The sequence below is a fragment of the Microcaecilia unicolor genome, chromosome 7 (genome assembly GCF_901765095.1).
Source record: "Microcaecilia unicolor chromosome 7, aMicUni1.1, whole genome shotgun sequence".
In the NCBI taxonomy this organism is placed as follows: domain Eukaryota; kingdom Metazoa; phylum Chordata; class Amphibia; order Gymnophiona; family Siphonopidae; genus Microcaecilia; species Microcaecilia unicolor.
Window position 1 is genome coordinate 124,594,009 of NC_044037.1, and position 14,075 is coordinate 124,608,083.

A 14,075-nucleotide genomic window follows, 5' to 3' on the forward strand; every position below is an offset into this window, starting at 1 on the left:
GATTGTTACCTGGGACAGATGTCTTGAAACAGTGGCCTGGTCCACGCCGCTGTTACCCCCCAATACAAGCTGAAATGTCCCTGTGGCGAAGAACTGCAGAACGGTCAGCAGCTTTAGCAATCCAGGTACTGCATGGGATCTTGCAGTGCTGGGGTCGATATCATGTCTTATCTCCTGGTACAGCTCATATATTGCATTTCTGGGTAAGCGGTAGTCATCTAAAATCTTCCTATCTGACATGTCTTCAAGAACCAGACGTCTACAAAACACACGTGAGCGTGGCACCCGGCGAGGACGAACAATACACTCCTGTCCCTGACTGGCAGCAGCATGGGCATCTTGCATACCTTCAAAGTCCAACTGTGCCAGGAAAAATCCACCATCCATCACCTTATAGTTTAAATTCACAATTGGTGCAGAGACGAGAACAGCATATGTTTAAGGCGCGAATGTATGACGTCGTAGACACGCGCCATCGCGGAGCTAGTCACGAAGCAAACAGGATCGTGAAAATATAGGCCTATTCGCTAACCCATGTCACGTGCTACAGTAACGCCATAGCGCGCGTTGTGCTCCGGGGCGCCGTGAGCTCGCACAATACAAACGTCAGATATTTGCACATATACACGCAATGCGTGGAACACCCAAGTATAAGCTGTAAACAAAAAGTATTTTCAAAGGGTTTTGGGTGGGTTTTCGTATGTCTGCCAGAAGTTGCAAAGGTGGGAAAAATTCTTCAGTCCAAATAGGGCGGCCCCGCCCCACCAAGACCCACTCATACATACACCACTACCAATTTGCAAACCTGTGGCACTGCGGCCTGTATTGCGCCCCCCCCCCCCCCCCCACTCAACCGGTTTGCGATTTACCACAATAGAATCACACGCACACAGCAGACCATATTGTGAAAAATATTTATAAACGTTTTTAAATATAAAACTTTTTGTTACAAACTATATACAGTGTGCAGTGGGGACGATGCAGTGGGATAGGGGGGAAAGGGTAGTACACAGCCTCAAGGAGGCTGAATTTGGGAGGAGAGATACTGGAGCAACTCTGAAAGGTTCTCCAGTACCTTACCTCCCCTCCCTGGTGCAGGGTGCCGGCAAAGTCCTGGAGCTCCTCGGGGGAAAGACAGGTACGGGCAAGAGGGATAGGAGAGGAGGCACGGTCCACAAGGGTGGGAGGGATAGTGGAGGTGGATCTGGTGCGGGTGGGAGTAGGTGGAATGGGAGAGATACCTCTGTGTACAGTGGGGTTGGGACGGATAGGGGATACAGCCCTGTCAAATGTTCCAGGGGGAGGGGAGGGAGGAGGGAGGAGGGAGGAGGAAGAAAGGGAGACAATAGTTAGACATAAGGGATACATAGAAGGGATAGTGATTATAGATAATTTATTGCTTTTACTTTATTTGTCCATAGTAATATACGTAAAGGGATTGTACAATCTGTAACACATTACAGTTTAATAACTATTTCTATAGGGAAAATACACAACGAGATAAACTCACCATGGACCACAACAATATCCATGTGGAATCGTTCCAGTAGTGGGGTGATATTTTCTGTGGTGGCGGAGGTGGAGGCTCCGGCAGGGAGTTGAGAAAAGGGGAGGGAAGTCCGAGGGAGAGCGTGGGAGGTGGTAGCACCAGGGCTTCTGCGGCTGTGGGGAGTCAGAGAGGGGGACAGGAGGCCTGATGGGACTGAGCGGCGTGGGGGAGTCAGAGAGGGGGAGAGGAGCGCAGATGGGACTTTGCGGCTGTGGAGAGTCGGAGAGAGGAGGGCGCTGGACATTATTTACAGGAGGAGGAGAGGCATGGCGAAAGAGACCATGTGACTGGGCGCGGAGACGCAGAACGGTGGGTTCATTTCTGGGTCTCTTGGGGGGGGGGGGGATCAGAAGAGGGGCCGGGACGCACTAGGGCATAAGGAACAGGATGGGGACCAGGGGTAGGATAGGATGGGCGAGGAGGAGCAGGACCTGCCAGGAACCCCTCGCCCCCCTGGGGATCATCATCACTATCATCATCCGATGATACTTCTGCAAAGAGAACAACGAAATATCAGCACCCTCAAAGGCATTACAAAATCTGTGGCTGTTGTAACCGAGTAATGTGAAACCAATAAATACCTGGACTGTTGTCCAGGTTCGAGCCAACCTCCTGGAGCCAGTCCCAGTTGTCCTTCCTTATTGCTCTGGCCCTTTTCTTAAGCTCCTCAACCTATAAACACACAAAAAAATGATGGGATATAAGCTGAAAATATAAGGTGCCATGATATTCAAATAGTTATTGTAGAATGGCACCACATATTAAACAAGGTGTGCAAGAGAAATGTACATATGTAATAAACTGCAACCCACCCCTACATTCTACCAAACAAGAACACGTACATAAAAAACGTGTACATGTACGATAAATTAAAAAATACATGCACACAAGGATGTCCAGAAATGACAATACTTACGGATCTGGGGTAGGAAGACCACCGATTGAATAGGCGCTGCAGGACATTCCATCCCTGGTCCATTTTTATTATGTTTCTTTTTTTCCCCGGCCGGGGAAAAAGCCGCTTGGCATTGACATAGATTTGCTGTGCAAGCCACAGCACATCCATATCTGAAAAATTTGGTTTCCTACCCCTTGCAGCCATTACTCGCCAGACAATTTTGGGCACGTGCGTATCGCGTATGTATACACACACACACGTGGAAGACGCACGTTGTAAAAGCACGTATGATGACGCAGCTGTATGACAGCTTAGGTCTGTACGACTGCTCTGACCAGACGTTTAATATGTTCCGGTAAATGATTCGGTATAATCGTCGGTATTGTTAGTGCATCCCGAATCGTTCGCAGAACAATGGTTTTGGCTGTTTTTTATTCCGTTTTCGTTAGCTGCTTGATTCGTTTGAAAAAGGCCTTTAATGCATGCAACGGTTAGGAATTTCGTTCGTTAAAGGGTTGTTAGAGGGTTAAGGTTTAGTGCATCTAGCCCTCAGTTAGTAATGTGTAGTGATTAGGAAGGGAAAAAAGAAGAAGGAGGGAGTGAAAAGGGTAGTTATAGAAGGTAAGCGTTCATAATTGAGTGGGTTGGTGAGGTGACTTAGTGAGGCTGTAGGTTCTCATTGTAGGCTTTGTTGAAGAAGAATGTCTTCAGAGATTTTCGAAAGATAATTGTTTCGTTGATTGCTTTCAAGTCTGTTGCTAATGCATTCCATAGCTGCGTGCTCATATAAGAGAAGGTAGAGGCATGCATCAGCTTGTATTTAAGTCCTTTGCAGTTGGGGTACTGCAAGTTGCGAAATTTGCGGGATGATCTTGTGGCATTTCTGGGAGGTAGGTCTACGAGGTTTAACATGTAGATTGGGGCGTCTGCGTGGATGATTTTGTGTAGTCAAACCTATTCTTAAAAGGCCTTCCCTAGATCATTTTAGTCCTTACAGTTACCTCCAATTTCTAATCTTTGCATAGCTTAACAAGGACCTGGGTTTTCTAGCCCATTATAAACCATAAAGTTGTATTTCTCTGTTTATCACCCTCCTCTCACCTACCCACACCCATCGTGTTAGGCTATCAATGAAATGCTTTGATGTCCCCATGCATACCTCCTACCCACCTCCACCCTCCCACCCTGTCAGACTGTCAAAGTAATGCTTGGATGTTTCACTTATATATACTATCTGCTACCACATTTGCTTATTTCCGATCTGACGAAGAAGGGCAACCTTCGAAAGCTAATCAAGAAATGTATTATGTCCAATAAAAAAGGTATCATCTTATTTTCTTTTCCATGTTTTATTTTGTTTGATTTCTATTGATAACCTGCATAGCTTAACCATCATAAGATTCTACAACCAAGACAAACCAGATTTAGAGAAAACCATAGCACAGAAACTATCATCACAGCATTGACTAGTGAACTCCACTCCATTTTCGATCCCTTGACCTGTCCGTAGCATTCAACCTTGTTGATCATTCTCTACTCATATCCTGTCTTCAGCAGCTTATGTTACCTCTTTTCTGTCAGATCGCAGCTTCTCTGTTGTTACTACATCTGGATCTTCTTCAGTAATCCCTTTGCGCTCTGGTGTGCTCCAAGGATTAGTTCTCTCTCCGCTTTTGTTCAACATTTTCATCAGTCCTCTCGCAGCCTTACTACAAGACCACAACATCCCATTTTTTTATTAATCCAATGACATTTTATTGATTTATCCAGTGTGTCCATTCAATCTGAACCTGGTCCCTCTTCAAAGTGAATAGCACTCTCTCATTGGCTGTCCTCCCATAGACTTGTTTTGAATCCCAGTAAAACCGATGCCTGTTGGATTTCTGGATTACTAACCAAACCCACTGCACCATTTACACTCTGATATCTTTATCAGCCCTGTTGATTCCTTAAAATATCAAGATTATTGTAGATTCAAAACTTACATTTGACCAACAGATTTCTAGAGTTGTAAAAAGCAGATTTTTCTGGCTCCAGAGATTACGTTCAATTAGACATTTCATGCATTCTTCATCATTGCATACCTTAATTCACGCATTTATCATATCTCAAATAGATTATTGTAATGTGGTTTACACAGGGCTTCCCCACTTTCCAATCCACCAACGACAAACTTTACATAACACTGCTGTCACTTGCTATTTTGGGCGAAATGTTTCAATTCAGTCACTCCTCTACTATCTAAGGTACACTGGGTTGCACTCATATACCGCACACAATTTAAGATCCTTCTCCTTGCTCAAAATCCTTCAGCTCAACAATTCCCCTTACTTAGCTTCACTGATTATTGCTTATACTCCCTCTTGTACTTTGACTAGTACTAACCTCTCCTAAGTGAGCCCATTATAAGTCTACATACCATTCTGCATTCTTTTTCTTGGCCCCTTTCCTCTGGAACAGCTTACCTGCAGATATTACATTGGCAGTGTCCATGCCTTAACTAAAATAAAACTCATTTTTTTTTTCAGAAAGTCTTTGGCTTTATCCCCAACTAAGCACTAGTCCTTTGGGCAAATATAGAGACATGGAGGGACATAATCGAAAGGGATGTCCAAGTTTTGATGAGGACGTCTTCGCAAAATGTCCCAATGCATGGGCAGGGAAACCCGTATTATCGAAACAAGATGGACGTCCATCTTTCATTTTGATAATACAGTCAGAGACGTCCAAATCTTGAAATTTTGGTCGTCCTTAGAGATGGTCGTCCCTAGACTTGGTCATTTCTGATTTTCAGCGATAATGGAAACCAAGGACGCCCATCTCAGAAACGACTAAACCCAAGCCCTTTGGTCGTGGGAGGAGCCAGCATTTGTAGTGCATTGGTCCCCCTGACATGCCAGGACACCAACCAGGCACCCTAGGGAGCACTGCAGTGGACTTCATAAATTGCTCCCAGGTACATAGCTCCCTTACCTTGTGTGCTGAGCCCCCCAAAACCCACTACCTCTAACTGTACACCATTACCATAGCCCTTATGGGAGACGGAGAGCACCTAGATGTGGGTACAGTGGGTTTTGGAGGGCTCGCTGTTTCCTCCAAAAACATAACAGGTGGGGGGGGGGGGGCCTGGGTCCACCTGCCTGAAATGCACTGCACCCACTAAAAGTGCTCCAGGTACCTGCATACCGCTGTGATGGACCCGAGTATGACATCTGAGGATGGCATAGAGGCTGGCAATCAATATTTTTACAGATGTTTTTTTGAGGGTGGGAGGGGGTTAGTGACCACTGGGGGAGTAAAGGGAGGTCATCTGGTCAGTTCGGGCACCTTTTTGTGCCTTGGTCATGAGAAAAACATGACCAGGTAAAGTTGTCCAAGTGCTCATCAGGGACGTCCTTTTTTTTCCATTATGGGTCGAGGACGTCCTAGTGTTAGGCACGCCCAAGTCCTGCCTTCGCTATGCCCCCTTGAACTTTGGCCGTCCCTGAGACGGAAAGCAGTTGGGCACGTCCAAAATCGGGTTTCGATTATACCGATTTGAACGACCCTGTGAGGACGTCCATCTTCCGATTTGTGTCGAAAGATGGGCGTCCTTCTCTTTCGAAAATGAGCCCAATAGTATCCTAATCAAATCCTGTCCCTCCTCTCTTCCTTTCCCGCTATCCCTCTTGTTTATGTGTGAGTGTCCTTTATTATTTTATTTTATACTTTTTATTGTACACCTCTGACACTTTTTTTTTTAAAGCAAAGGCGGTATATCAAGACCATAATAAACAAAAACATATTAATTGTGGATATCTTGGAAACCAACTGGCTGGGGTTCCCCAGGACAGGTCTGGGAACCAATGATCTAAAGAACACTCAAGCTCACTTCTTTGAGGGTAAAAGGCAGCTTGGTGGGAGCAGAACGAAAGAGAGGAAAGAATAATTTTAATCTATATTGGGAGAAAGAACAATCTAATGCTTAGAGCTTTAAAAACTTTATTTAATAAAGTTAGGGGGTGATGTTCAAAATAATTGAAGCAAGAAGAAGAAACATCTGCCCATTTAAATCACACTCTGTGGGCTATCCATGGATATTTAGCAGCATTCAAGCAGACAGTGCCACTGAATATTCCCAGAAACTGCTGATGTCAAGTCCAGGCGGAGGCAGGCAGTATAGGCGCTTATACAAAGTTATCCCCAATGTAGAATATAGATATAGATATAAATAAAAGCAAAATACAAAAATATACTGAGCACAAAATACTGATGATTACACAAACTAGGTGTGCATATATATATATATATATATATATATATATATATATATATATATATATTCATACATGTATAACTACACAACTACAAAACTAACCTGAGAAGAAATTACCATGCCAGCTATATTAGACTAGACCAATCCTTCACTAGCAAAATCAGGTCACTAACTAGGGCCCCTGACTATAGAAGAAAATCCCGGCCTCTCACACTTAGTGGTCCTCAGCTTCGGCTTCAGATGGGGCGATGACTTCATTCCTCTTCAGGGCTCTAGATGTCTCACCAATGGACAGATGATCAAAAGCCCCGCGCTGTTCCAAACAGCGCTCTAAAAAATAGCGCTGGAACAGCGCAGGGCGTTATTAGACCTAAGATCAGAGATGACATGCAAATTTAAGCACGCAATTATCTCTGATCATGGGGTAAAAGTGCAGGTGAATTGTGCCTGAGCATGCGCTCAGCACAATCCTCCCGCACTTGTTTGACAGGTCTGGGCTGTCAAAAGCCCACACCTCTCAAACACAGGGGACAGACGTTCATGGGACCACCAGACCCAAACTACCCCTGCCCAGATCAAGGCAAAATGGGGGGTTAGGGGGGGGCTGGAGACCTACTGGATCTCCAGCCATCCCTGAACTGTGTCGGGGAAGGGGGGGCCAGAGGTCCGGCGGACCTCCATCCCCCCTGTCGCGGGGGGGGGGGGGGGGGGCTGGTTGTCCACTGGGCCACCAGGGACTTTTTAGAAATACTGTGGGGAGTTGGAGGGGGTCATCGGGGAACGGAAGGTCCACTGGACCTCCAGCCCTGTTGCTGGGGGGCGGTCTGCTAGAATGCAAATGGTCTGCAAACCCTAACGCCAGCTCGGAGCTGGTGTAGGGTTTGCCGTGGCCAGCGACCCAATATTTGGCGCGCTGGTCGTTGATCATTGGGGATGAATAGATTTAGCATGCATTTGCATGCTATTTGCGCTAAGAGCCCTGTTTTGCATGCTAGTTGAGTTCAGAGCCCACGAGCGCGTTGTTTCACGTGCTGGGGGACTCTGAGCATGGGGCGGTAGCAAACGCTGGCGCTAGTATGGCGGTAATAGACTCTAGCACCAGCATTTGCTTCTGATCATCCGTATGCAAGCCCTCTGACAGTACCAGGTATAATCTGACAGAGTTCTTGCTCTGTATGGGCACTTAGAATCTCAATCTACTGGTAGCCGTGAATCAACTACAGTTTGTCCTTGTGCTGAACTTGGCACAAAGAAATATAGTTCACAGGTGTTCTGGCAATTCAGTCCCCCTCCTCCTAGAGATCTTCTCTTCTCCTTTGTCTTCTTCCAAGTCTCAGGTTGGCACAGCCCTCCAGGTCTCCAGGTAACAATCAGGGACCACTCAAGAACCACATACCTCTGTCCAGCAAGTTACATATAGTCATCACAATGAGAGGCCTTGGACTTTCAGAAAGACCACCTTATCAGAAGTAGGCTCAAGGTAACCAACAAGCATTACCTCATTCATGTCTTGCAGTGCATAATGCTACTTCACAATTTCACACAAGATACTGGTGGACCGGTGTATCTGTAAAGCTCTCTCCTCCGCAGCTTCCCGTGAGATAAACTAGAAGGCTAGTGCAAGTGAACAACATGTCCTTGGATGAAGTCAACTAGCACAGCTGTGCCAGGAAGAAATACAGAAAAGATGGTTCATGGCCTAACCACGCCTCAGGCCTACCAAAGGTGAGACATAGGAAATACCTCTACAGTTTCCCCCCTCTCCCCCCACCCCCCGGAGATGGAAAAACTATGAGGGAGTCTATTCCATCTTCAACCTAATACAACTAGACAGGTTAGAACCAGGAGTCATGGTCAAGCCCAAAGGGATGCATAAAATATGGGCAGGAGCAACCAGAAGTTATGCAGGCACTGGCATATTCAGTGCTGTTGCCCACGCAGCTAAGTGGTCCTAACTTTTGCTGCTTAACTATGCAGGTGCTGGCACTGAATAGCAGCTGGCATCTGCATAACTGATGTCCTCCCTTTTATGCCCCTTATTCCTCCACTTTAATTCAGATCAGATACCGCATTCAATTCAAGCTTCTCCTTCTTACCTACAAATGCACTCAATCTGCTGCCCCTCACTATCTTTCTACCCTCATCTCCCCTTACGTTCCTGCCCGTAACCTCCGTTCACAGGATAAATCCCTCCTCTCAGTACCCTTCTCCACCACCGCCAACTCCAGGCTCCGCTCATTCTGCCTCACCTCACCCTATGCTTGGAACAACCTTCCTGAGCCCTTACCCCAAGCCCCCTCCCTGCCAGTCTTCAAGTCTTTGCTTAAAGCCCACCTCTTCAATGCTGCGTTCGGCACCTAACCCTTACCGTTCAGTGAATCCAGACTGCCCCAATTTGACTGCCCCTATCAGACCGACCACTTGTCTATTAGATTGTAAGCTCTTTGAGCAGGGACCGTCTCTCTTTCTTAAATTGTACAGCGCTGCGTAACCCTAGTAGCGCTCTAGAAATGTTAAGTAGTAGTAGTAGTAATTCCCAAACATCTCCCCATGTACTTATCCCCTTCCCTCTTGCCCCCCACCCATCTGATCCCCCCATCCCTCCTCCAAGAACCGCGCTGCCCACAACATGGCCACCTGGGCCTACCTTTCAAATCAGCGGTAGTCCAGGGGTCATCAGGGCAGGAATGATCCCCACTCACTCCTGCCTATTGTGAGTCTTCCTTCAAAATGGCTGCCATGACCTCTAGCAGCAGTCTCACAGTACTAGCAATCGGGTGGGACCTGCTTGTTGGGGAAGGAGAGAGGAGTATCTGATTGTGGGGGCTGACAAAGACAATCTTCCTTTATATGTTGCTCTATATTTTATACATACACACACCATTAAATGCTCTTTCTGAAACAGTTTGAAACTTTGTTAGAAAATCATAAATTTTGATATCTTTAAGCTATCACCTGGACCCCTTTGAGTAGCCATAGATAATTGATCAAGACACATTGCAGATAGTATTTTGAACATGTACAGAACTACATCATGCACAATGCTAACTTGTCTTTTTAAGGTATGTTTTTAAACTCAGACGCACTTAAATAAATGACCTTTTGAATGAGAAACATTCAGTGTCAGAGATGGATAAAAATAGCATCTCTCTTGACAAGGCTCTCAATTATTACAATATCTGAAAGGGAAAAAACTCCAAACAAAAAAATGTGCAAAAATACTAATTCTTCTGCAGGACTATAACAGGCCAAGCTTAAGAACTGGGTAATACTTGTGCAGTGTTCTTTACAGAAGTGTTTGCCTTTGCACTGTATTTTCTGTAGATACTTTCTTTTCAGAAGTTGCAAGAAAGTAATATAAAAAAAGATGCACTATTTCATACTGCAAAAAGTTAGTTTTTACATTTTTCTCTATTACTTAAATCTCTTTAGATTATTTTTGCTCCAAATGAACAAACAGTTAATGTCATTTTGAATGTATTCTTCTACCACATCAAACTGTGCAAATAAACATCTTTAGCAGCCATCCTTATGTGCTTTGCTAGTAGTACTACTACTACAAATCATTTCTATAGCGCTACCAGTCGTACACAGCGCTTTACAATTTAACATGAAGAAGAGACAGTCCCTGCTCAGGAGAGCTTACAATCTAAATCAGTGCTAGTAGAGCACTTCTTCCACAGCTCCCTGCTATAAGGGCTACTAAGTGTTGGGTTCCCTACCCAGTATATCCTAGCCCAAGCTTCTTCTATGGCCCAAGGGCAAAATCCCCAGTTTTACAAGACACAAATTGACATACTATAACCCTTGAACAGCCATTCCTATGCTAATATGATTAAAATAACTTTGACAAGCTTCTAGCAAAAATATGCTAGGTGATTAATGGACAGAACCATCTCCAGAGAAATGGCATCAAAAACTGAAGCTGTTTCTTGGGAGATGGTTTTAAATGCTTTACAATGTAACTGTAAATAAAATACCTCAGCTGGTAATGCCAAATTTGTTTTTTCTCAAACATGTTAGTTCATTTGGGAGAGGGCGTAGGAGGCCTGGGCATCTTACTCCTGCTGCTATCATTGTCCTCTTCACACTGACAGAATTTAAGAAAACTGCATAAAAGACTTCTAATCTAATCAAAATCTACTAGTTATTCCTTCTTTTCAGCAGATCTGCCTTGCCTCAAAATATTCTGAATGGCTTCCCATTTTAGACATTCATCTTGTAATCTCTTTTCCAAAATTAAGTCCACTTTCAAAATGTATTATTTTAATTTAGCATTCCAGTCTATAAGGAATTAATCTCAAGTTATAATTGTGGGAGTAAATCACTGCTTCTAGCGCCAAGAAATGTCTTAGGTATTTTGTTTAATTTAACCTTAGATAATTTTAATACCAATTTAATACCAATTTTGTAATCTAAACACCCTTTTATATTGTTTCTGTCTTGTCAGTTTCTACTCCTTTGTCCTTTTTACTGTACAATGTAAAACTGTTTTGATATGATTTTGGGGTTAGCAGCAGGGCTGGCTCAACCTATGGACCAGGAGAGGCAAATCCCAGCTAAGTCTACCTTCAAACTCCTAAAGGGATAGATGTTACAGTGGGATTTTGGCACTCTTACCACCAACGCCCTGAACAAATGCCTCATCTGGTCCAGCAAGAGAGGGCAGGAACTTGAGAGAGGAGGAGATACTGGCTCACAGGTGAACGTGCGTGTGTGTGTGTGGGGGGGGGGGGGGGGCAGAGTGGAGGCACAGATACCAGTTTGCAGGTGGTTTGGGGAGGCAATGAAAAGGTTGGTTCAGGGCTGTACAGTCCCTTGAGCCAGTCGTGGTTAGCACTGTATCAAAGATGATGCTTGATAATAATGCTTTTAGATATTATGACTGCAGTTTAAAACAAATAAGTGAGTGACATGGGTTGCACACCTGGCATTCAGTTAATCAGTGAGCAGCATATCTTAATAGATTACCCCCTAATAATTTTTCATTATGTATCAATGAAGCCAAACACTGTTCAACATGATGCAAGTGTGACTAAGCAGTCTGGGTCTAGATTAGTCAACATTTGCCCCAACCAACAGTATTTAACTCATCCAACCATCACCCCCCCCCCCCCCCCCCCCATTCCTTACCATGTGTGTAGATGTTGCCCAGTTCATTGTGCAGATAGAAGAGGCTTCTTAGACAGTCACCACCACTGGACACAGGCCGGTAGCCAGTCAGCACAAACTTATTGAACTGCAGGTGTCGGGGTGAGCTGGTCCAGTCCAGTAGCTGGGGCCCATTTAGGAATGCCATGCCACTACAAGATGGAATGTGAATCTCCAATCCCTGTCAGATCCAGAATAACCCGTCCCAACCTCTTCAGGATCAATTTCAATCCTACTGCTTCAGAGAAGAGGTTTGACATTGTCTCTTTTACACAATGCAATGTACATTTCCAGAGCTGGAGATAAAATACTTATCCATATTCTCACTATAATACTTCTGCCATAACTAAAGCTACTGCTCCCAATAATACTGCCTTAGTGCCTACAAAGGTACTACTCCGAATGATCCTCAAAGTCAGAAAAAAGTGATACTCCCTATAATACTTCATCAAAATAGAGATAGTTCTTCAAATAACACTTCTTTATGGTGAATAAAGATGCTATTCCCAAAGCTCATGGTAATACTTCCAAATTAATTACATTGATTCCAATAATAACAATTTTTCCATGTAGGTTGATATACTACTTCTAACCATCCCTCTAACATGCCTTCAGTACACGTAAAGAAAGCAATTTGATGTTACACCTCCAATGAAAATAGATAATCCTAATTTTACCATTACTCCCCAAATCAAAGATGCGCCCACTACTCTTTATTAAACTCCTCCAATTGGTGGTGTAGATGCAAATACTGTATAATATTCCTAACGGCTGCAGTTTCATTCAGGAGACGTTTTAGTTACTGTAGGTAACATTACAATCCCCCCCAAAAATACTTCAAGTAACTCTCTCTCTCTCTCTGTGTACTAGGGCTGAAACGTCCTTGAACAGCGTACAGATAAAATTGCTGATTCGCCCTGAAAATCAAAGATACCAAGTCACACGCATTCAGCTGCCCTCACATTCTCACACGCCAAACACCCCTCCTCACACATATTCAGGAACCGGTCTCCCCTCTCAGTGATCTGCCATGTCTCCCTCTGTCTCCCCCTCTCTTCCGTGTCGGTGTGGCACGTGCCCCCCTTCCTTCCTTCCTTCCCTCCCTCCTACTGTTAAACTCATACTTGAGGGGCTGGCCACTAAGTAACAGTCCCGCAGTCTTCTCCGATGCCCCGCCCCCTATATAACACGCTTCTCTCCTTGGCTTCGTCGTCCCGCTTGCCGGAAACAAGAAGTTGAATCAGAGAAGAGGGACGCCCAAGGAGATTAATGACACGGCCAGGCTGACGTCAAAGAGCTGAAGCGACCCCTCCCGCGCAGCCGCCATTTTGGCCAGAACAAAATAATTGTTATTGCTATTGAAAACAATAGCAAAGTTGTCAGGTTATTTAAGCCTCATAGGTTTGCATTCTACTACTACTACTACTATTTATCATTTCTATAGCGCTACAAGGCATACGCAGAGGGGATTGGGGGGATGTGAGGGGGGCAAAGCTGCCAGGTCTGGGGGAGTTTTCCAGGGGTCTTAGAAGGGGGGAGGGTTATATTCAAAATGTATTTGTCAGTTCTCCAGAGCTTGCTTATTTGCAATGCTGTGTTGTGGATTTCAGTGCTGTGCTATATGCCTTTATTTATTTTTTCTTATGATGGCACACTGTCTTAACAGAAGATGGGCTCATGTCGACTGGCATCTGTCATTAAACCTCCTTCTGGACCTGGAGAACAGGGTTTGCGGGAATCCCACGGGGATGGAAGTAAGCAAGGAGGTTTAATAAGATAGAAGACAGCGTGAGCCTATGTGGCTCATTCTGTGGGCTCAAAGAGGTACTTAGATTGAGAATAGGAGACGGCATGATGTTAAAAAGCTAAAGCCATCTTCCCCCTTGTCCCACTCCATCTCCTTTGTGCAGCCGCCATTTTTAATACACCCAAAACAAAGCAATCAAACCTATCAGCTGCATTAACATTGTCGTTCTTTATTGTTGGTAGTATTTTTATTTGATCTCACTTATATTTTCAAACATGGTGGCTTTTGCAGCATACAGCTGTACACAAAGGAAGTATCGGTTTCATCGGTTAGAACAGTAATTAGTTCTAAATCGTAATCGTTGTGCCATTTGGATGGGTTAGTTATAGAGACTTCCTGTATGCTGCAGAGATATTTTCACCTATTAAAGGGCCACCAAAACAGACATCATGTTATAAGAGAGAGAGAGTATTAC

The 14,075-nt window shown here is 44.6% G+C and overlaps 1 protein-coding gene across 3 annotated transcripts in view; it reads right to left on the reverse strand.

The window, feature by feature from the left end:
• Positions 1-13,059, reverse strand: part of PAQR4 (progestin and adipoQ receptor family member 4) — a 160,085-nt gene extending 147,026 nt beyond the window's left edge. The window contains exon 1 of one of the 3 annotated variants that reach the window (XM_030209585.1): positions 12,845-13,059. In XM_030209585.1, coding sequence (XP_030065445.1) covers positions 12,845-12,848 — 4 coding nt within the window. In that variant the 5' untranslated portion in view covers positions 12,849-13,059. Of the gene's footprint in view, positions 1-1,510; positions 1,768-11,835 lie in introns of those variants that run through there. The other 2 variants (XM_030209583.1, XM_030209584.1) reach the window with 2 other exon arrangements.
• Between the last annotated feature and the right edge of the window lie 1,016 nt (positions 13,060-14,075).